Source organism: Spermophilus citellus (assembly GCF_964194105.1).
Source record: "Spermophilus citellus genome assembly, chromosome: 3".
Classification (NCBI taxonomy): domain Eukaryota; kingdom Metazoa; phylum Chordata; class Mammalia; order Rodentia; family Sciuridae; genus Spermophilus; species Spermophilus citellus.
Window position 1 is genome coordinate 13,287,353 of NC_138184.1, and position 21,894 is coordinate 13,309,246.

Consider the following 21,894-nt stretch of genomic DNA (forward strand, 5'->3'; position numbering starts at 1 on the left):
GGATTGTGTTTCTATTTCAGCTTGGTGTCCACAGTGCCTAACATAGTCATGGGCAAAACAGGTCATGTCCCCAGAGGTATCTACTCCACCATTTTTCCCAGGTGCATATTTTTATGTGCTAGACCACACTTTTGAAATGCTAGCAATATATAAATGGTGAGCAGATTGATGGTTCTGGGGGGCCAGGCACTGGGCAGGGAGAAAGGTGGATGGGGCTGTAACAAGTCAAACTTGGGATCCTTGACTCCTGGGAATTGTTCTGTTTGTTATTTGATGAGTGTAAATAATTGTAAATATTAAGGAGGTTCAGTGTGATATTTCTACACATGCCCACAGTGGACACTTATCAAATATAGCCATCCATTATCCACCCTCTCCAACCTGATGTATAGTAATCTGTATTCTATATTCAAGTTAGCATTTATTTTATTTTATTTTTATCTTCCTTATTTGAGAGAGACCATGAAGTACTTTTCTTTTGGTATCTGCCTTATTCGCTTAGCACAACGTGCTCCGGTTCCATCCACATTGGCCTAAATGACAGGATTTCATCCTACATAAGGATAAATGGTGTTCCATGTTGTATATATGCCACGTTTTTTCCCTTCACTCCTCTGGTGATGGGCACTTAGATGGACTCCGTATCTGAACCTGTGTGAATGATGTGGTAAAACATGAGCAGTGAGCTTCTCCTTGCTCTGTGTGTTCATTTCTTGTTATCAGCACTGATAAGTTTCCTGGGATATTTTGCTCAGTTTTACCATGGTGGAAACTGACTAAAGGGTCTTTGGATTTCTCTCTGTCTTTTTTTTACTATCACATGTTAATCCACAACTTTCTCCAAATGGAAAGTTCCATTAAGAATTATAAATAAAAAGGGAAAGCAGAACAAGCCATTTGTACATAGTTTCAATGTTGATGCGTTTCTCCTTTCCTCCTGAACTCATGATTGCTGTTCACTTTCTCCCATGGTATTGCAAGATTTCATTGCTGTCCTGGTGTATCTAGGCTTCAAATTACCCTCATGTGCTTTTTTTCTAATGAGAGCTGGTAAATGAAAGAGTTCCGGGTTTCTGTTCTCGTGACTAAAAGGCTCAGGGGTCACTCTAGTTAAACTGGGCTAACTGGGCTGCACAAAATACCCACACAAGGCACTTCCATGGAAGATTCTATCCTAAACAGGGCAAGGGTTTATATTACAAAGGAACAGGTGAGCATAGCTTCACCCATGGGGCTGTAGCAAGACACACCCATTTCTGTAACTGAGCGCCTCAGCACCCAGCTGGGGAGTGTAACTCAGTCACCCATAAGGTTGGCCTCCCACATATTCCCCCTTTCTTAATATAAAAAAAAAGAATGTAACTGGGAAATTTTCTTTCAGTCACTTGACTCTTGTTCCTAGGTCATCTCAATCTGCTATTGAAACACAAAAAGAATTAGTAGAAAACATATTATCTTCATAACAGTCAACACAATAATCTGGATTATTATTACCTTGCCAAACACTCATCAGAAGATTTTTAATCTTTTCCCAATTTTATTGGGACACATTGTGTTTGGCCATAGTAACAGACATTTTCATTCCCATGGCATTTAGGCCTCTCCATAAACCATAGAGCAAAGGGCTCACTCACATTATTCATTACATTGTCTTCTAGAACATCATTACTTAGTTCTCATCCTTCCATCAGCACTTATCTGACCATGAAGGAAGTTGGATGTAATTTAAGTCAAACATTAAGAAAATCCATACATTGTGAGTTTTAAGACATAGCCACAAAGGCCGAAATTGAATAAGCAAGGAATAATATTTAAAGTAGTCACTTTAGGGATTATGAGACCAGCAGTTTGTCTAGGTCTGGTTAATAGACATACACCTGTTTCAAGGCCTGAATATTAACTTCAGCATATTATAGTTCTGAAATATTAGCTGCCAATAATTAATGAGGCAATAAGTTGTATTCTTATAGGCTACAGGATATTTATCATTTTTCCTCTTCACTCTCATATTTAAGGAGTTAAATACCCTTGGAAAAATCTATTTTAATAATCTTTCCAACAATTGTCCATAAAGGTAAATGTAGTCTTAGTCACTAAAGTCCAGCATAATTGGCTGGCTTGGGTTTTTTATCTGCTGTCTAGCATAAGTTTCTGTCACTGGTGTGGTCAATTTGTTGCTCGGCTATTTGGCTACCTCAGTCACGGGAGCTGGTGATAACTGACTGGTGACAAACCTCAAGTCAATGTCCAGTAGCTCAGTTTCTTTTTGGAATGTACACAACTGTTATAGGGTTTGAGTGGGGCGTGCCTGTCAATCTACATAAGCAAGATAATATCCATAAGCCAATCATCTTCTGCCTAATATAACCATACTGTGAGGAAACTATTTGCTTGTAGCTGTTAGTTGCAAATGAAGGCTTTTCTAACATTTTCTCCTCTTCTATTAAATTTATTGTCAAAGGAGAACCCTGATGAGAAAAGAAAGGAAAAGGAAAAGCATAGAAAAAACATGAGAACTAAGAAAGAGAAAAGCATCCAGACATGGCCCATTCCTGTAGCTGCACTTGTCTCCTGCTGTGGTGAGCAGGCAGTCACTGTTGACTAGTCTATGTCACTAGGGTTCTGATCTGAGCTGGATGTGGGGAGCAAAGCAGCTATGGGGCAGGAGACCTCTCTCAGAAGGGGAGAAGAATTAGGCCTTTGCACCAGTGTGTGTGGGGGGGTGAGGTTCTTTGCCTCACCTCTGTTGGCCCCCAGTTTTTTTCCTGATGGCCCCTCTGCGACTGTGCCTGTCTTAGGTTGTCCCTCCCTTGAGGAATCTTACCTGTCATTGTCTAATCAGCCATTCTCGGGGGCCAAACAGGGTGATGTGGAGTGTGCATGGCATCGTCCCCAAGAGGACTTTCTGTCTCCTTGATAGATAATGCCCTCGTGGCCTCCATGCCAGCATTTACCCTAGGATCAGCAAACTCAGGTTTCTTCTCCATGGAGGGCCCAGCTCACAGCACTGGGCTGGTGGGGATGCGTTCAGGAAGGAAGGAGACAGGCCTTAGAAAGACAAACTGTAATAGAGTGACAAAGCTGAGAGAGACAGATGAAGAGAGATCCCTCATACAGAATTGGCCCTGAATTGGTGTTACTCACATCTGGTCCATAGCTGCTATCCATAATGATGCAGAACAATCCGTTATTTCAACACTGTCTTTTTCTCAAAAGATACTTCCAGACAGTCTGTTTACCATAGAATCAATATATAGGTATAACTGACCATTACAGTCAGGACAATTAATCTAGTTTCATGGGTGGACTTTCCAGTCCTCACTGCAAGACACATTAAAGGTGGACCTGGGAAATGGGTCCATGCAAGTCTTTTCATAACTTTTATTTACCTGACAAGCTCGTGAAGCTGCATGGCTATAAACTCTGTAGCTGGAAATTTACCTTACTGTGCCAGGTTTCTCAGTCATTAACATGATGACTGGTTTAAACTCTCCTTTGATATCTGATTTAATTTACTGAATCATGTTCAGTAACATTAAGACTCTCAATATTACAATTTAAGAAAAAACTTTTAAAGTATTTTGTAAAATCTAGTGTCTCTTTGGGATCCTGTATTCCCCCTTTTCCTTATTTAATAAAATTGAGTAAAGGCTTGGTATAAATCATAATATTATTAGTTTAAGTTATAGATAATAATACAAGTATTTAAATGACTAAGAATAGATTTACCTTTTATTGATTATTAAAATTTTTTATTATAGACTAGTCGATCCATCCTAACAATTTAGAAAGAATCCTCAATCTTTTTGAGAGAAGGCCTGAAAATTTCTATATTTTGGAATATTATCCTTTAAATAGGTATCTCTTAATTGCCTTTAAAAATATGATTAAGGTTATTTTCTGTGTAGGAAGCAGTATATAAATCTTACTGTATTTTTTATGGACAATAGATCTAGTTAGAGAACTTATATAATGTCAATGATTTTTTTTAAGTTTGTAACCTTTATTGTTTAAAATTAATATATAACTTTAATTTGGAGAACATTAGTCTTAATAAAATGTTTTTTTTAATTTTATAATTATCTAACAAACAAAATATGTAAAAATTAGTATCTCAGTGTCTTAGTTAGAATCAATCAATTTTAGTCTCTAAGGACAATTGTTAAAATCAGGATTTAAGTTAGTAGTTCAATATACTTAATGTTTAATCAACAATGTGAATGTATTTACCAAAATTAATCTTTGTCTTAAACAGTAAGAATTATTAGGCAATAAGGATCTTTCTTTAAAGAAATAAACTTACATTTTAATAGGTTGCTTATCATGTCAAAATATGGACAAAATCTTAGCTCACATTAGTATAGTTAAATTAGGAAAATAACCTGAAATATCCTTAAATTAATTATAGTCAGTTTAGTATATATAAATCTCTTTTTTAATCATTCTAACTTTTTACATCATCTGTTTAGATAATAATATAAAAATCTTTTTTACTTAGGAAAATACTTTTATCGTTGAAATATGAATATAAAGACCTTGTTTTACCCAAAGATGATTTCTTTCTTCTTTTTAGGATCCATGTGTCCTTTTTCTTTGTTGAAGCATCTTTCTCTTTTAGAAAAAATTTTTTGGTTATACTTTGGAACAATTTCTGAAAACCTTAGAATCTATAAACAAATTATTGTACTTTGATAAGAAATATCAATGAAAATATAGTTAAAATCCTTAGATATTTTGTAGACATAATTATTTATCATCTTATGAGTTTGAACAGTAACTTTGAGAATTAGAAACTACTTGAAGATTGTATTTTCACTTAAAAGCAAATTTATAGTAAACACATTTATCTCAAATATCTGTAACTGAAAAGGCAGAGTATCTGATAAATGTAGATATAAAACATAAATTATGGGTTTTCTGTTGAAGAAAAACAATTAGGCAAATATATATTAACTAATCAATTAGGCATGTGCTAATTATTTTATAGATTAACAAATATAGGTTATCTAAATATCTAATATATATATATATATGTATATATATACATATATATATATATATTAAGAATAAGAACATAACTTATAATTGTATTAACTTTATGTAACCACGTGGTCTTAAAATATTTGGATCCATTTTAATTTATTTTTAACTAGGAGTGCACTCTTCTATGTGACGTCACTTGATGTAACTGAAATAAGATCCTTGAGTATACATATTTATTTTTTATAGTTAGGAATGAGAATAAGGATTTTTTGGTCATCGCAGGAACATTGCCGGCTTTGTTCCTGTGGTGAGCAAATGCATCCTTATAACCTCTAAAATTAAATGTAAAATATAAAGAATCATGTTTGATATGTCTCATCAATAGAACATTATTTAGTAACACAACTATAGAGAAAAGTCAGGTTATTCAACTCAGAACTAACTTAAATTTAGGGCTGCAACATAGAAACCTGTGGAATTAAATTTTGTCTGAAAAAGATATCTTTCGTTAGCATTTACAGGTAGGCATTCTTAAAAATACAGGCTCTGAACAGCTCCCATAGAAATGTGAAACATAGTAGTACAGGTTAGTGGCTGGAAGGCGGGACTAGAAGTCCCGTCTGAGTGACTGTGGAAGAACCAATAGGCAGCCCGCGAAAGTGTGGGAGGTGGGACCAGGAAGCCCGTTCTTCTGGCCAGGCACTCCGTGGCTACCATGGTGATGCAAACAACATGGAGTCCGCTGCCCATTGTCGGGGCAAAAGTTCCCCAAGTTTTCCTAGCCGATTGCATTTTGTTTGATTTTGTCTGCATTTTCCCCCGCCTGGCCAAGATCCTACTGCGATAGCAGCTTGTTCTGCCTCTGCGACCTGCGGTTGCAGCTTGTGTACATAATGCACTTTTTTCTGTGGCATGTGGGTGCTCCAAAGGTTTTTTTAGCAGCAAACGCTAGCATTACCATCAGATCTTAAGTTAGTCTGTGTTTGGCATTTAGGTCAAGTAATTCAAGGGTTAAAAGCACTGCTGGCTGCAGGGGCTAGGACCCCATAGCGAGCAGTGAGCAGGGAGCAGCGAGCATCAGCAGCTAAAGTCTCTTGTCCCAGAGGCTGAGTTACAGCCATTCTGATTCATAGGACAACAGAGTAGTAAAAAGGTCCATACATACTTTCTGAGTATTGACAAAAACAATAGAAAATTGAAACTTATTTCTCTTCAAGTAAACATCACATTTTCTCTTCCTTTTTCTCACTCCTAGCGCAAACTTCTAGAACATAAAGTCCAAAAAAAACTCTTTTATTTTTTTAGCTCTTTTTTTTTTTTTTTTATGTGATGCTAAGGATCAAACTCAGGTTCCGCCCATGCTCGGCAAGCACTCTACCGCTGAGCAACAATCCTAGCCCCCCAAAAATCTTTTATAAAGATTTATAAAAACAATTTTTAAAAATCCACAAAAGCGCGCTTTCCATGGAGAGGACTCAACTCAACAACATAACCCATCAATCATCTTAATAACTATATTTATTTAGAGTCTCTACAATTATACCACAATATTAAAAATTTTAACATCACAGATTTTCCTTTTGTCTAATTCACTTACTTTCTACAATTCTGCCCACAATACTCTGCAATCCTAAGCATGCTTAACTTTGGAGATAATTTTCAACTTCACTAACTTTCTTTAATATTTAAATTGGAGTCCCCTTAGGAGCCAGCCTTTGTCACTTTTGTCCCTGCAGCTTAAAGACCTTTTGGCCCACGTTGGACGCCAATTGCCGGGTTTCTGTTCTCAGACTAAAAGGCTCAGGGGTCACTCTAGTTAAACTGGGCTAACTGGGCTAACTGGTCTGCATGAAATAACCACACAAGGCACTTCCATGGAAGATTCTATCCTAAACAGGGCAAGGGGTTATATTACAAAGGAACAGGTGAGCATAGCTTCACCCATGGGGCTATAGCAAGACACACCCATTTCTGTGACTGAGCACCTCAGCACCCAGCTGGGGAGTGTAACTCAGTCACCCATAAGGTTGGCCTCCCACAAAAGAGAACACCATCTTGATGACTATGTCAACCCACACACAAAATGTACAAAGACTGTGGTGAAGTCTGATTTTCAGGTTGGTGTAAAAGTGTTGGATATTGAAATAAACAGATTCGTGACAAAAAGAAATGTTGGACTATTACAACTCATTGATCTTGATCTCTGCTACATAGAGATGAGAGAAGACATTACTGATGAATATTTCATTTAGAATAAGGCTTTTACTTAAGTAAACCTCTTCTACTGCCCACCTTTTGAAAAAACTTAAGAACCCCACACTGTTCTGGACTTGCCAGAATCCTGAGTTCCCCTATTCAGACAACCTCATCAATAACATAACAGTGTACTTAGCTTCTATCATTCTAGAATTTTGACAGTCAAAAACCAGTTCAAAGCCTTTTCTGCAAGTGGGTCTAAACTATTGGTAATGTCCATGCATTATGCACTTTCTATGAGAGTCAGCATTCTGTTACTCTAACACAACACCTGAGATAATGGATTTATAAGAAGAGAGCATTTATTTTGGCTCACAGTTTTCAAGATTCCAAACTGTTTTGGATTAGCCCCATGGCTTGGCCCCATTGCAATGAGCACATGACGAGGGGTGGCAAGAATGTGGCAGAAGAAAGCCGCTGACCACATGGCCTGGATGTAGAAGAGACAGAGGAACAGATGAGGGGTCCTACAATCCCTTTCAAGGGAAATTCCCAAATTAACTAAGATTTCCCACTAGACCTTCCTCTTAGCATTTCCTCCACCTTCCAGTGCACCAAGTTGGGGACCAAGCTTTAACACAGGGCCTTTGAGTGACACTTAAGATTGAAACTGTAGCACCGGCCTTCAGGTCTTCCTCAGTTCTTCAGGCATTTTGTTGTCTAGATGACCTTGATGTGGCTTTGGTGTCACCCACATGTTGAGCCCCTTTGTCTACTGTCTGAGGCGCAGGGAGTTGGAGGGGTCAGGTGGATGGTGTCCCAGTGAAGGCCATGGCAGGACTCCCCTGGGCAGCAGTGGGCACCACATCAAGGGCCCGAGAGCCTGGCCTCCTCCATCCAGCCCTTTGACGACTTCAGCTTTCACAGGTTTTAAAGACACTCCTCCCTGGGGTCTCACTTCAGGACCTCCCTGTCCCCAGGACTGTTTCTGAGGTTCCACATTGGATCAGCCTTTTAACTTTCACCAGGAAATCTCAGTTGTGTGAATATAATGGGGCACTTTCCCAGTTATCTACAATAAGGGATTGTCTTCAATTTTAACAAACCAAATCTTACACCTTTAACAAGTGACCTCACAAGTGATGCCTTGTTGCCCTGGAAACTCACTTGCAGAGATGTGTTCTGAGGTGATGCAAATGAGACCAACTCTGAAAGTTTCCTGCCTTTTTGTTGGATCCTCTTTCCTTCCCATCATCCTCTACTTACTGAAATTTTCCACTCACTCACTATGAATTCCTACAAATTCTGAACCCTATGTCATCTGTGCCTGCAAGCATGACGTCTAGTACAGTTCCTGGTAAGGAGTTTGTCCTGTGTGAATTTCAGTTAAATAGAATGAAAATGAGGAGATGATTGGAGAGAAAGAAGAGAGAGTCTGAGCCACAAATGTATACATGGGCAGATGATCTAAGAGGCTTTGAGGAAGAAAAATAATCCAGACTCATGGAGGTAGATCTTGAAAATAAAGGAAGAGAAGGAGTGAAATCAGCACCCACAGACGTATCTGCACTCCCCACCTTCTTCACAGTAGTCAAGGTATGGAACCAGCTGAGCTTCCTGTCTGTGGATGCATAGAAAAGGAAATGAGGTATATCCATAACTGAGCTCTTCAGTCTTCAAGAAGATTAAAATTCTGTCATTTGCAACACAATGAAGGGGACAGGCCATTGTGTCCCATGAAAGAAGCCAGACAGAAGCAAACACTGTATGTACTCCTATGGGGAGGTCAAAGGAGCCTCAATCTATATATGGAATAGTGACACTGGAGGCTGGGAAAGAGGCAGGAGGCAGGAGGAGGAGGAGGAGGGAGGCTGGATAACAGGTACAGGAACACAGGTGAATAGGAAGACCCAGTCCTAGTGTGCCACAGTGAGTGGGGGTGGGTGGGGGCTGCAGTGCCCAGATCTTGACATGAGTTTTATGATGATCTGAAGTGAGGAGCACAGACCTGGAATCATAAGGTAATGATGTGGGGAGGGAAAGTTCCCTTAAGCTGTTTCATTCAGCACACACCATAGTATGTGCTAAAATGCCACAATCACCCCTATTGATATGTACAATCACATGTCAGTAAACATTAAATTAAAGATTTTATAACTCCACTCAGCATTTGCCAGTTGGTTGGACCATCTGATACACACTGTCTCTGGAGGTTCCTGGTCACTCCTTCATGAGGTAACAGGACCTTATGGTCACCAGGCAACGAGCTTGAGGTCACAGGGGATGATGACCCCCCCACCCACAAGCTGTGTGGACCAGGCTTGGCTCCCAGACCTGATGTCCAGCTGGCTCTAGAGAAGCTCTTCCAATGTTAAAGCTCAAGGTCAAAGAAAAGAGAAGCTTCGGATACAAACTCCTTCTGCAGGGATTCTCCCCAACAAAGAAGTGCTCTATCTCTGGGTGTTGAGTTTTAGGACTAAAGTGAACACCAAGGTAAGGTATTTAAAGTTCCCTTGATGATTTTAATGTGACTTTCTCTGTGTATTCATGAAGTTGAGCATAGGTTCATGTTCCTAAACCACTTGTATTTATTCTTTTGGTCACTGACTCAGGCACATTGATCATTTCTTCTTGAGTTTTTAAGATTTTAAATGTTTTGAAATAATCTGTACATGTCTATTTTGCTACTTTGGATTTAATTTACTTTATTTTTAGGGTACATTTTATTGTCCATATTTGAGGTTTAAAACTTGATGTTATAGGGGTAACATCATAGGTAGGTAAACAATTAGTAGTAATGAGGCAAATTTACACAGTACACAATACATCATATGTTTTCCCTAGTTTTTTATTTTCTTATCAGTGTTTCTTTTAATATATTTTTAAAAAAATTATTTCAATTGGTTATACATGACAGTAGAATGCATTTTGATACATCATGCATAAATGGAGTATAACTTTTCATTCATGGGGTTATACATGATGTAGAGTAATACAGGTCTTATAAACATGTATGCACATAGGGTAATAATGTCTGATTTATTCTATTATCTTATCAATTTATTGATATGCATAATTTAAGATATTTCATTCCAAATTATTTTCTTAATTCTACAAATTATTAGAGAGTGGCATATTAATTCAATTCATGTATACAGTGTGTAATGATCGTGTTAGGATAGTCAACAAGTCCATTTTCTTAAACAATTTCAGAAACATGTGTAATTAACATGTAATAATTGTATGTAGGTATGGGTACAGTGTAATACTTTAATACTTGTGCACAGTAAGTATTGATAAAAATGAAGATAATTAATGCTTCCCTCTATTCCTAACTATCTCTGCTCTGGAGACTTTGATCACCTCTTTCCTAGTTATTCATAAAATATATAAAGTGTTACTAAGAACATTTCCCCTCCTGTGCTCAATTGAAGAATGTGTTCAATAAGGTTTAACTGTTTTATATATAATTCTTATAAAATTGGCATCCTTGATCTTATGGAGAGAACTGGAGGTCACCATGTGATGGGCAATAAGCCAGACACAGAGAGACAAGTACGGCAGGACCTCACTCACATGTAGAAGGTACAGAAGTTGCTCTCACAGGTGCACAGAGCAGAATGCGGGTTCCCAGAGGCTGGAACAGGTAAGGGAGCAGGAGGGACAGTAGAAGGTTGGCCCCAGGGTCCTAAGTTGTAGCCAGGTAGGAGGAACTGGTTCTGCTGTTCTGTCACACAGTACAGTCATGATAAGGTCCTGCATATTTCAAAAATGATGGAATCCAATATCCTTTGCAATTAGTGCTTTATAATTATACATAATTTTGGGATTCATTTTGACTTAGTCATAAAGCATGGAATATAATTTGCTCCAACAGTCCACATTACTTCCCCTTTTCCTCCTCTTCCCCTTCCCTTTTTCACTTTCCTTTTTTTAAAACCACTCTTGAGTGTTTTCACCACAAAAAAATGATAAATCTTGGGGAGGTATATATGCTTACCTTGATCTGGACATTACCCAATGTATACCAGTATGGAAACACCACATGGTGCCCTAAAAATATGTGACACTTATATGGCTCCATTAAAATTCTAATATCAAGAAAATTAATCTCCCCAATGCTACTTTTTTCTGAAGGTAATCTTGGGAAATAAGCATAAATTCAGACCAATGTTGTGAGGAATAAATGAAATGTGTGGAAAATACCACAGAAAGTGGTCATGGTACAGGGTGTGAGTAAGACCATGTGTGCCTCTGGATTTGTAAGACATTTTGCTTAAAAGTTGAATTGTCAACCCAAATGGATACACATGTACATACAAATGTCCATTTCTTCATCTTAAAATGTGAGAGAAGGGATATGAAAAGAGCCAACTTTGAATGAGCATGAAATGGGAAGACAGCTCAGGTCATGATGCCTGAAGAGAACTTTATTCATCTCTTCAAACTCAACTCACATTTGAAGTCAAGAGCCATAATTGGTCCCTTATTAGAAACATGAGTTTATTAGAAGCATGACATTCCAGGTATGATTGGCAACGTGTGATGAATATAGGATGGGTTGTCTTATGGCTTCACATTAAAAAATCAACCAACCAGCCAACCAACAAACAAAAACAGTGCATGCTTTTCTGATAAGAGGGGAAATAGGAAAATTCTGGAGACACCCGAGGCTGTCTGCCCAACATGAGTCAGTGTTTTGAAGACATAGGATACCTAACCAAAGCAAGTTTCTTAGCTTCAGACATGGAAGTAAACTATATGTCAGACGAGGGATATGGTGATGGGAGGTTGGGACTTTGGGAAGGTGGCACTGATAGATTGGTGGTAATAAGGGGAGGATTTGCCTGATTCCACTCTGATCTCAGGGGAATCTATGAAAACTCTTCCTTTCCTGTATAGACCAGAGTCCTGCAGGGAAATCAGGTGCTTGGAGGTTAGAGTAAAAAGAAGGTCATGTGCCTAAAGAGCAGATAGAGAAAGCTGTAAACTACAATTGCTCCAGTCTCCCTGAGTGCACACCGGGGCACACTTGATTCTTCAGGATCTTGAAATCTGACTTGAGGACCAAAGCTGGACCCATTCCTGTTCTTTTGTGTGGGGTCAGAGCCTCACTCTGCACCCTCAACATCCAGGGAAGAACTGAAGCCTGTGCATGAAGACCCTCCCATCACAGATGCCACCCAGGTGAGCCTGAGGACCCAGCAGACACTGCAGGAGAGGACTGAAGAGAAGGAAGGCAGGAGCTTTCACCTGAGGTTCCCTGAGAGCCCAACTATCCTGGCCTGCAGCCCAGAGGTAGTGGTGTCTGTTGCTAGCTTATTTAATTTATTAATGGATTTATAATTTACTAAAAAGAGAAGTGATCCAGAAATCAGCAACACAGGGTCATTGTTGACAATTAACTTATGGTCACAGAAGCTCAATTAGAAGAGGGATGGGAGGCATGAAGTGGCTCAAATTAAAGTGAAATGTAATTCTGCGTACCTTTGCAAGGAAGGGGAATGGGTAAATCCAGAATTAAGTATGAAGAGATATGCATTGGAGGGAGCTCATTTAAAAAAAAATTACAAAGGATCATATTTTAGCACATTTTCATATTTTTAAAAAAGATCCAGATTTAAGATTTTTTTTGCAAATAAATCCCTGTAGGAGAACCTCTTGATACAGATATTTCACAGAATCTTGTTTCATTCTGAGTATTATCCAAATGAAAAATAAATTTATATAATAAGTGAAAATGGGCATGCCATAGAGTTTTATTTTGCAATTACTAAATAAACTGTCAAGATTAATTAAATTGGAAAGCTGTTGAGTTCTCTATTTCAAATTGTTAAAACCTTTAGCTTTGGGTTGGAGTGTATTCCTTCCCCTTCTTTCTTTTTCCATTTTATTCTTTCAGACAGAATATTTTTCACTGATTTTGATGTTGCCACTTGTTTCTTTTACATAAGCATAGCACATATGTGGAGATGTGTCTGTGAAGAGTGTCTGCAAATCTACAGATTTTAATGTCTTCCAATAGATGAGTGTTTGTTACTGAGTTCCTGCCAGGGCTCTTCATTCTGAAATATCTGACTCAATAATCTGATATTTCTTCACTTGGGAATCCTCAGTTTAAATAGAAATGCTGAGGAAAGTTTTTCTGCACTTTTTGTGCTAATAAGTCACCTTTTCAGCACATTTCCAATTTATTTTCTGTTGTGTCTCTGTGTCTTGATTTAGCACAGTTAGATGTAGGTGCATTTCCAAAAGCCTCGTCATCTTGGCCAGCAGTTGGAAGGCATTCCCCTTCATCATTTCACTGAAGATCAGCTCCATCCTCCACAAATAAATTTCAGTTTATTTATCTTTAGATAAGATGCAATCATAACTTTATGTTCTACTTTCTAATCTTTTATTACCAAGTCTCTAGCAATTTATTCTTATATTTTATTGCTAGTACCCTGATCTGAATTCATGTATCAAAACATTAAAAAATACCTGATAAAAATACCTATACATTATTATGTGTCTAACAAAATAACACTTATAAAAAGTAAAATACACTCAAGCCCAAGAACATCCATGAATTGATTCCACAATTCATGGAATCAAAGAAATGGTGTCTAAGGAGAATGAAATGCTAATCACCCTGATTTGATCAACACACAACACACATATATATATTGAATTATCACATGTATATTCAAAAACAGGTACAATAACTCTGTGTGAATTTTAAAACAGAAAGAGTCCTGCCTTATCTGCTATGAATCTAGGGAAAAGCCAATAGGTTGGGTGAGCAGGGAAGACAGATGTGCCATTTCATATTGAAAGTTCTCTACTTTCTATACGTACTTTGGCATCTGCTGTTGTGTATTGTTGATTTTTGACTTAGGCCATTTTATTATTTGAAGTGTATAATCTGTCAGGTGCCTTGACATCAGGAAGGGTTAGGGTTAGTGGGTGGGAGGAGAGGAGGGAATGAGAATGTACTGGGGACCAAGGTGGACCCAATTACATTCCATGTATGTGTGATTGTGTCAATAGGACCCCAACATTAGGTTTCACTGCAATGCACTACTAAAAACATTAAACAGTAGGTTAAAAAATGTTACTACTTTGGTCTTTTGGCAAATTTACTTTTGCTGCTTAGGTTTTTTGCTGAGCACCTAGTAAGGATCACTGGGTTTGGAATGCTACTAAATCCAAGGCAGCCTTTTCCTCCTGGAGAAGAGACACCTGGGCTTGCAAGGTCCTGTTCCCCTGGGTCCACGTCAGCTCGCACTGTGTCTGCCCTCACCTCTTCATGTTCCTCTCACCCCTTTGCCTTCTCTCTTCTTTTCTCTCACTCCCCATCCTTCTCTATTTCTCTTCCTCCCTCTGTTTACTGCACAGATTTTCATGCTCCTTTGTAAAAACAGGGAAGAAGAGCAGCATTCGTAATTGGGTCTACTCATTTGTTCATGGAAAGTGTATCGAGTGGACTCTCCAGTGCCCTGTCCACATTCTGTAGGGAACTGATCATCTCAGCTGTGTTGTCGACCCTCACAGCCTTGTCAGGGTGATTGGGACTGAGAGGCCATGCAGAAATAAAACCATGAGCCCAGGGTGTGTTGTGTGTTTGTGTGTGTGTGTGTGTGTGTGTGTGTGTGTGTGTTCATGTGCCTCATGGAGGGCTCGGAGAAGGGGTACCTGAGCTTATATATTCCAGGGTAACTCTTAGCAGCTAGAGGTCAGAACAGAACTTAACCCTCAGGTGGCAGCAAGGAGGGAATCCTTTGCAATTCACAGAATGTCTTTGCAGCAAATCGAAGGGAAAGAGATTCAGGATGTGGAAGAAGGTCTCCCTTTACCTTGTAGCCTCAGAGACCAGTGAGGCCAGCTCATTCCTCAACATTCTCTGACACGATCTCTCATCTCTCCCCCTCTTATTCCTTCTCCTCTCCAAGGCCTTTGTTTTAAGCCTCGGTTTCCTGAAACAAGCACATTTCTGAGGATCTTTGCACTTACTATTCCCCCCTTGAAGACCACACTGCTGAGGATCATTTGGGGCTCCTGCCCTGCCTTACTTGTGGTCTCTCTTTGGATGCCCCTCTTCCTGCTGGTTTTCCCTGCATTGCTGTAAAAGTACAACTACCCCTGCTCTTTTTTTTTCTTCATAGTACCCATCACCATGGGACATATTAAGTGATCTTAAAATATTAATCTTATGTTCTCTCCCTCTCACTGGGTAATGGAGATTTTTGTCCTTATACATATTACTGATGCAATAGAGTTGATACTTAATAATTAGTTATTGTTTATTATTAACTAACATAATTGTACAACTTTATAGGTATAACTATATGTTTCCATACTTGTGTAAATATTGTAATAATTGCATAAGGGTAATCAGCTTAATTACCTGAAATATTTATCATTTCTCTATGGTGGAATACTCAAAATCCTCCCCTTTAGCTATTTTAAAATATGTAATATATTAGTTTTAACTATAATTATATACTGACTAATACAGCATTACGTTGTCCCCTGTGACAGGATTCAATCTTTCATTAATAATGAATATTATTCCACTGTGTATCTCTACCACATACAAACAGCCAATAGCCATATGAAAAATGCTTAAAATTGCCAATTATCAGGGAAATGCTTATTAAGACTGCAGTAGAATATCACCTCACACCAGTTAGGAGGGATATTATCAAAATGACAAAGATATCAGTGAGAGGGCCAGTGAGAATGTGGAGAAAAGGGGAATCCTTATTCAGAGTTGGTAGAAATGCAAATTAATGAAGTCATTGTGAAAAAAGATAGGGAGCTTCCACAAAAGTAAAACAGAGTCACCATGTGAACCAGATATCCTACAGCTGGCTATGTAGCCAAAGAAATAAAATGAGTATGTTGTGGAGATATCTGACCTTCCTAGTTTACTATGCATAATTCACAGTAGCCAAGACACAAAGTGTTCATCAGGGGTGTTTGATTTGTATTTCTGAAATGCATGAAAATCTTTACAATTCTGAATATATGACTTTTTAGTGAACCACACAGTGAAGTAGAAATTCATTATAGAGATGGCACGAGATCCCTTAGGGGATAAGATACACACATCTTCTATGGAAGTTAATTTCTCTCCTTTCCCTTTTTTTTTTTTTTTCCTTTTTCTCTTTCTGTGGGGCTAAGGTTGAAACCCAGGACCTTGCACATGGTAGGCAATCACTCCACCACTGAGCTACTCCCTAAATTAATTCTTTTCAGAAAAATATGTATCGTTTCACTTCAATGATGTGAATAATACCTGTCTAGGGAAAATTCGTTATGCTCTTTTTCTCATTTCTGTAGTCACATGCATATGGAACCAGGGAATGATACTCAACATCTAGAATTCCTTCTTCTGGGACTTGCAGAGAACCCAGAACTGCAGCCCCTCATCTTTGTCCTTTTCCTGTCCATGTACCTGGTCACTGTTCTGGGGAACCTGCTCATCATCCTGGCCACCATCTCAGACCCCCACCTGCACACGCCCATGTACTTCTTCCTCTCCAACCTGTCCTTTGTGGACATCTGCTTCACCTCCACCACCATCCCCAAGATGCTGGTGAACATCCAGACACAGAGCAAGGCCATTTCCTATGCAGAATGCATCACCCAGATTCACTTTTTTGTACTCTTTGTTGGGTTGGATGACTTTCTTTTGGCTGTGATGGCCTATGATCGATATGTGGCCATCTGTCTTCCCCTGCACTACATGGTCATTATGAACCGCAGACTCTGTGGATTGCTAGTTCTGGCGTCCTGGTTTGTGAGTTTTTTACATGCATTGTTACAAAGCTTAATGATGTTGCGGCTGTCCTTCTGCACAGACTTGGAAATCCCACACTTTTTCTGTGAACTTAATCAGACAATTCAATGTGCCTGCTCTGACACCTTTCTCAATGAGGTGGTGATATATATTGCTTCTTTCTTTCTGGGAGGTGGCCCCCTTGCTGGCATCCTTTACTCTTACTGCAAGATCGTGTCCTCCATCCGTGCAATCTCATCAGCTCAGGGCAAGTACAAAGCCTTCTCCACTTGTGCGTCTCACCTTTCCATGGTCTCCTTATTTTATTGCACACTCCTGGGAGTGTACCTCAGTTCTGCTGTGGCCCAAAACTCACACTCCATTGCAACAGCTTCAGTAATGTACACTGTGGTCACCCCCATGGTTAACCCCTTCATCTACAGTCTGAGGAACAAGGACATCAAGAGTGCTCTGAGAAGACTCTATGAGAGAGAAAGATAAAAGCATCAATTCTACTGAAACTGGAGCAGTGCCCAGGATCGCAGGGCTCAGAGCCTTTGTTCTGAAATCTGGGATTCTTTATCAGAACTTGCTCCTTCTAATTTATTCCTGAGTTATCATTTCTTTGATTTCATCTACTGCATACAACTCCACTGAATTGGTCACTTTATTTCACTTTCTGATCTCTATGAATTCAAATCCCCTCCATTTGTCATTTTCCAACTTTCTCAAAATTACTCCCATCTTTGGATAAGAAATATTTGAGAATTCTCACTTATCCCATAAAATACATCTTTTTAAAAAATAATTGAATCTCAATTGACATAAATCATACTAAGTAATAGTTTATTTTGCCAAATAGTCATAATTCATATTCTTATGTGAAAAAACTATTTGAAAACTAAGGCTATTTTTATAATTTTCTTGTGGAAGAAAATTTGAGAAAAAAGAATTTCTTTTGGTAGCATTGATCGAACCCACTGGTGCTTAACCACTGAGCTACATCCACAGACATTTCTGGTTTTTGTTTGAGACAGTGTCTTGCTAAATTGCTTAGGGCCTCACTAAATTGCTGAGACAGGCCTTGAACTTGTGATACACCTGCCTCAGCCTAATGAGTCGCTGGTATTACAAGCATGCACCACCCTGTCTACTTGAGAATAGTTTTTCAATTGTGTATTCATGATTTTTTTTCCTATATTACTTCCATTCTTGATAAGGTAGTCTTTCACCTACCATGGTGTTAGCTGTTCATTAGGTTTTATTTGCATCTTTTGGATCCTATTTCTGTTCCAACATGGTGTTCACAGGGACCACATTAGGCATGGACAAAACAGGTATCCACTCCACCATTTTTTCCAGGCACATATTTTTACACATTAGACAACATTTTTGAAAAGATAGCAATAGGTAAATGGTAAATATATTAATAGTTCTAAGGTCTATTCACTGGGCAGAGGTGGGGGGTTGAATGGGTCTGTAACAGGACAAAAGTTGGGATCTTTGACTGATGGGAACCATCCTCTGCGTTGCTGAGCATATATTAATTATAAACATTAATGAGGTTCAGCCTGATATTTCCACACATGCCAATGTCAATTCTACTGAAACTGGATATATATATATATATATATATATATATATATATATATATATATACACACACACACACACACACACACACACACACTCATTCTTTAACTATAATGCAATGAGTATACTCCTCAAATCCAGCCTCCATTTATCCACCCCTCTCCAACACCTTTCCAATATCTAGTAATCTCTATTCTATATTCTAGATGACATTTTATTAACTTCCTCATACAAGAGAGACCATGAAGAGCTTCTCTTTCTGTATCTGCATTATTCACTTTGCATAATGTTCTCCAGCTCCATCCAAATTGCCCCAAATGACATGGTTTCATCCTTATATATGGTTGAATGATGTTCCGTGTTGTGTGTATACCACATTTTATATCTCCACTCAACTGTTGATGGGCACATAAGTTGACTCCATATCTTATTATTTTGAATGATGCAATATACATGGGCATGGATGCTTCTCTGTGCTCTGTGATTTCATTTCTTTGTTTTCAGTGTAAACACCCTGGCTGTGATATTTTGCTCAGTGTTACCATGATGGAAGCTCACAAAAGGGTCTTTGGATCTCAAATGGTCATTCATAATTTTCTCCAATTAAAATGTTAATTTATAATTTTCTCCAATTAAAATTTTAATTAAAAATTATTAAAGTGAATGATATCTGTTAACAGTTCAAATTTTGATGTGTTTCTCTTTCCTGTTGAAGTCATGATGGCCTTTCACTTTCTCCCATGTAATTGTGAGCTGTCATGACTGTCACGGTGCATCCCATGCTGAAATTGCCCTCGTGTGCTTTGTTCTAATGAGACCTGGTAAATGAAAGAGAACCCTGAAATGTGCTGTGGCTTTCTGTCAATCCAGACATAAAACGTACAGAAGACTGTGGTGAAGTTTGCTTTCTGATTGGGGTAAAAATGTTGGATATTGAAATAAACAGATTTGGGACAATAAAGAAATGTTGGCATCTGACGTTTCATTGCTCTCACTCTCTGCTGTGTAGAGACTAGGGGAGACGGTACAGATGGACATGTGGTTTACACTGTGGCTTTTACTACTTAAGAACCTCTCCTACTGCCTCCCTTCTGCACACACATGGGAACCCCACACTCTTCAGAGATCTTGCCAGAGCCCTGAGTTCCTCCATTCAGGCAACCTCATCAATAACATAGCAGGATATTTAGTTTCTATCATTCTAGGTTGTTTCGCTCTTACTGAAATCCTCTTCTCTTCTTCTCAGATGTTTTTCCCCTCCAGCTGAGAATTTTGTTACCTGGGGGCTAGTCCAAAGCCTTTTTCACCTGTGGGTCTAATGTCTTATTTGATACCCTGGCTGTGCTAGTCAGCACTCTGTTACTATAACACAACACTTCAAATAATTGATTTATAAGGAGAGAAGGTTTACTTTGGCTCACAGTTTTCAAGGTTCCAATCTATAATGGATTGGCCCCATGGTTTGGCCCTGTGGCAATGAGCCCTTGATGAGGGGTGGCAAACACATTGCAGAGTAAAGCTGCTCAACTCACGGCCAGGAAATGAAAAAAGAAAGAGGAAGAGACCTGGGTACCAATTTCCTATTCAAGGGAAATCTCCCAGTGAACTAAGACCTCCCACTAGACCTTCCTCTTAGCATTTCTACCACCTTTCAATAGCACCAAGCGGGGGCCCGAGGTTTAACATGGGGTCTTTGGAGGACACATAAGATTAAAAACACAGCTCTTGAGGTCAACCTCAGCACTGCAAGAGCTCTCTTGTCTAGGATGTCCTTGATGTAACTTTGGAGAAGGTCACCCAAATGCTCAACCCCTTTGTCCACAGTCTGAGAAACAGGAATGTGAAGGGGCCAGCAGGATCATGCCCCCTGGTGAAGGCCATCACAGGAATCTCCTGAGCAGCAGCATGCATTACATCGAGGTCCTGAAAGCCTAGCCTTTGTCATCTAGCCCTCTGCCTACTTCTGCTGCTACCTGTTTAAAGAAACTCATCCCTCAGATCTTCCTTTGGGATCTTTTCTGATCTTGGCACTGTTCATAAAGTTCTATGTTGATCACCCTTTTTACTTGTCATCCAGAAAATCTGTTGTATGAATATAACATGGCATTTTCCCAGCTGTCTACAATAGTGGTTTATTTTTTTTTAATTTTTAAGAAACCAAATCTTTAATAAACATTCTCAGAATGGACACTCTGTGTGTGCTTTTGCTCTGAAAACTCACTTGCAGAAATGTGTTCTGAGGTGAGGCAAATGAGACCAACTCAAAGATTTCTCAACTTTTTGTGTGATTCTCTTTGCTTCCTGTCATCTTCAGCTTACTGAATTTGTCTACTCATGCACAGTATGGTCCCTTGAAATTCAGAACCCTATCTCATCTGTGCCTGCAACCGTGATGTCTAGTACAGTTCCTGGTAAGGAGTTTGTCCTCTGTGAATTTTAGTTGAAAGGAACAAAAATTAGGAGATGGTTGAAGAGAAAGAAGAGAGAGAGTCTTAGCCACAAAAACTACACATGGGCAGGTGAACTAAGAGGCTTTGAGGCAGAAAAATAATCCAGACTCATGGAGGTAGATCTTGGTAATAAAGCAAGAGAGGGAGTGAACTCAACACCCAAAGAAGTACCTGCACTCTCCACCTTTCCTGGGGCAGTCTTCACAGTAGTCAGGGTATGCAAGCAGCCGAGCTTCCCATCTGTAAATGCATGGAAAAGGGAAATGAGGTATATCCATAACTGAGTGCTCTTCAGCCTTCAAGAAGAATGAAATCCTGTCTTTTAAAACACAATGAAGGGGACAGGTCCTTGGGTTACATGAAAGATGCCATCCAGAAGCAAACACTTCTATGTGGAGGCCAATGGAGCCTCCATCTATATACAGAGGCTGGCATCTTCTTCACAGGAGGAGTTCAACACATGTACGGGCTTTTGAGTGAAAATGAAAGAGAACTTACTCGTGTGTTTCCTGGCCTTTGAGAAGAGATTATTCTTTAAAAAATTCAAGTTGTCCCATGAGATAAACGGGAATTTCCAATATTTCCAATCAATGATTGAAAATAACTTTGAGAAAGTATGAAAGAGACAAAGGTGAATACTGTTTAGATGTCAAAGAGCAGAAAACTTCACAAAGTGAGTTATGAAACTGTTGTGGACGAGTTGAAGAAAATTAACAGAAGGAACAAGATCTACTTCCACCTTCTGAACGAACTGGCCATTTCTTGCTCTGAGGCTTCAAACTCTGCAGTCAACAGCAATTTTTTAGTCTCAGGACAGAGGATGCTTATATAGTTTATCTGAGAATACTTTCAGAGCACTCTTGATGTCCTTATTCCTCGGACTGTAGATGAAGGGGTTCAGCATGG

The 21,894-nt window shown here is 39.0% G+C and overlaps 1 protein-coding gene across 1 annotated transcript; it reads left to right on the forward strand.

The window, feature by feature from the left end:
* Positions 1-16,516: 16,516 nt before the first annotated feature.
* On the forward strand, positions 16,517-17,446 carry LOC308644074 (olfactory receptor 7A5-like; the record flags this gene model as incomplete). Its single annotated transcript, XM_081284769.1, has 1 exon — positions 16,517-17,446. The coding sequence occupies one exon, from the start codon at positions 16,517-16,519 to the stop codon at positions 17,444-17,446; it is 930 nt and encodes a 309-aa protein (XP_081140895.1).
* Between the last annotated feature and the right edge of the window lie 4,448 nt (positions 17,447-21,894).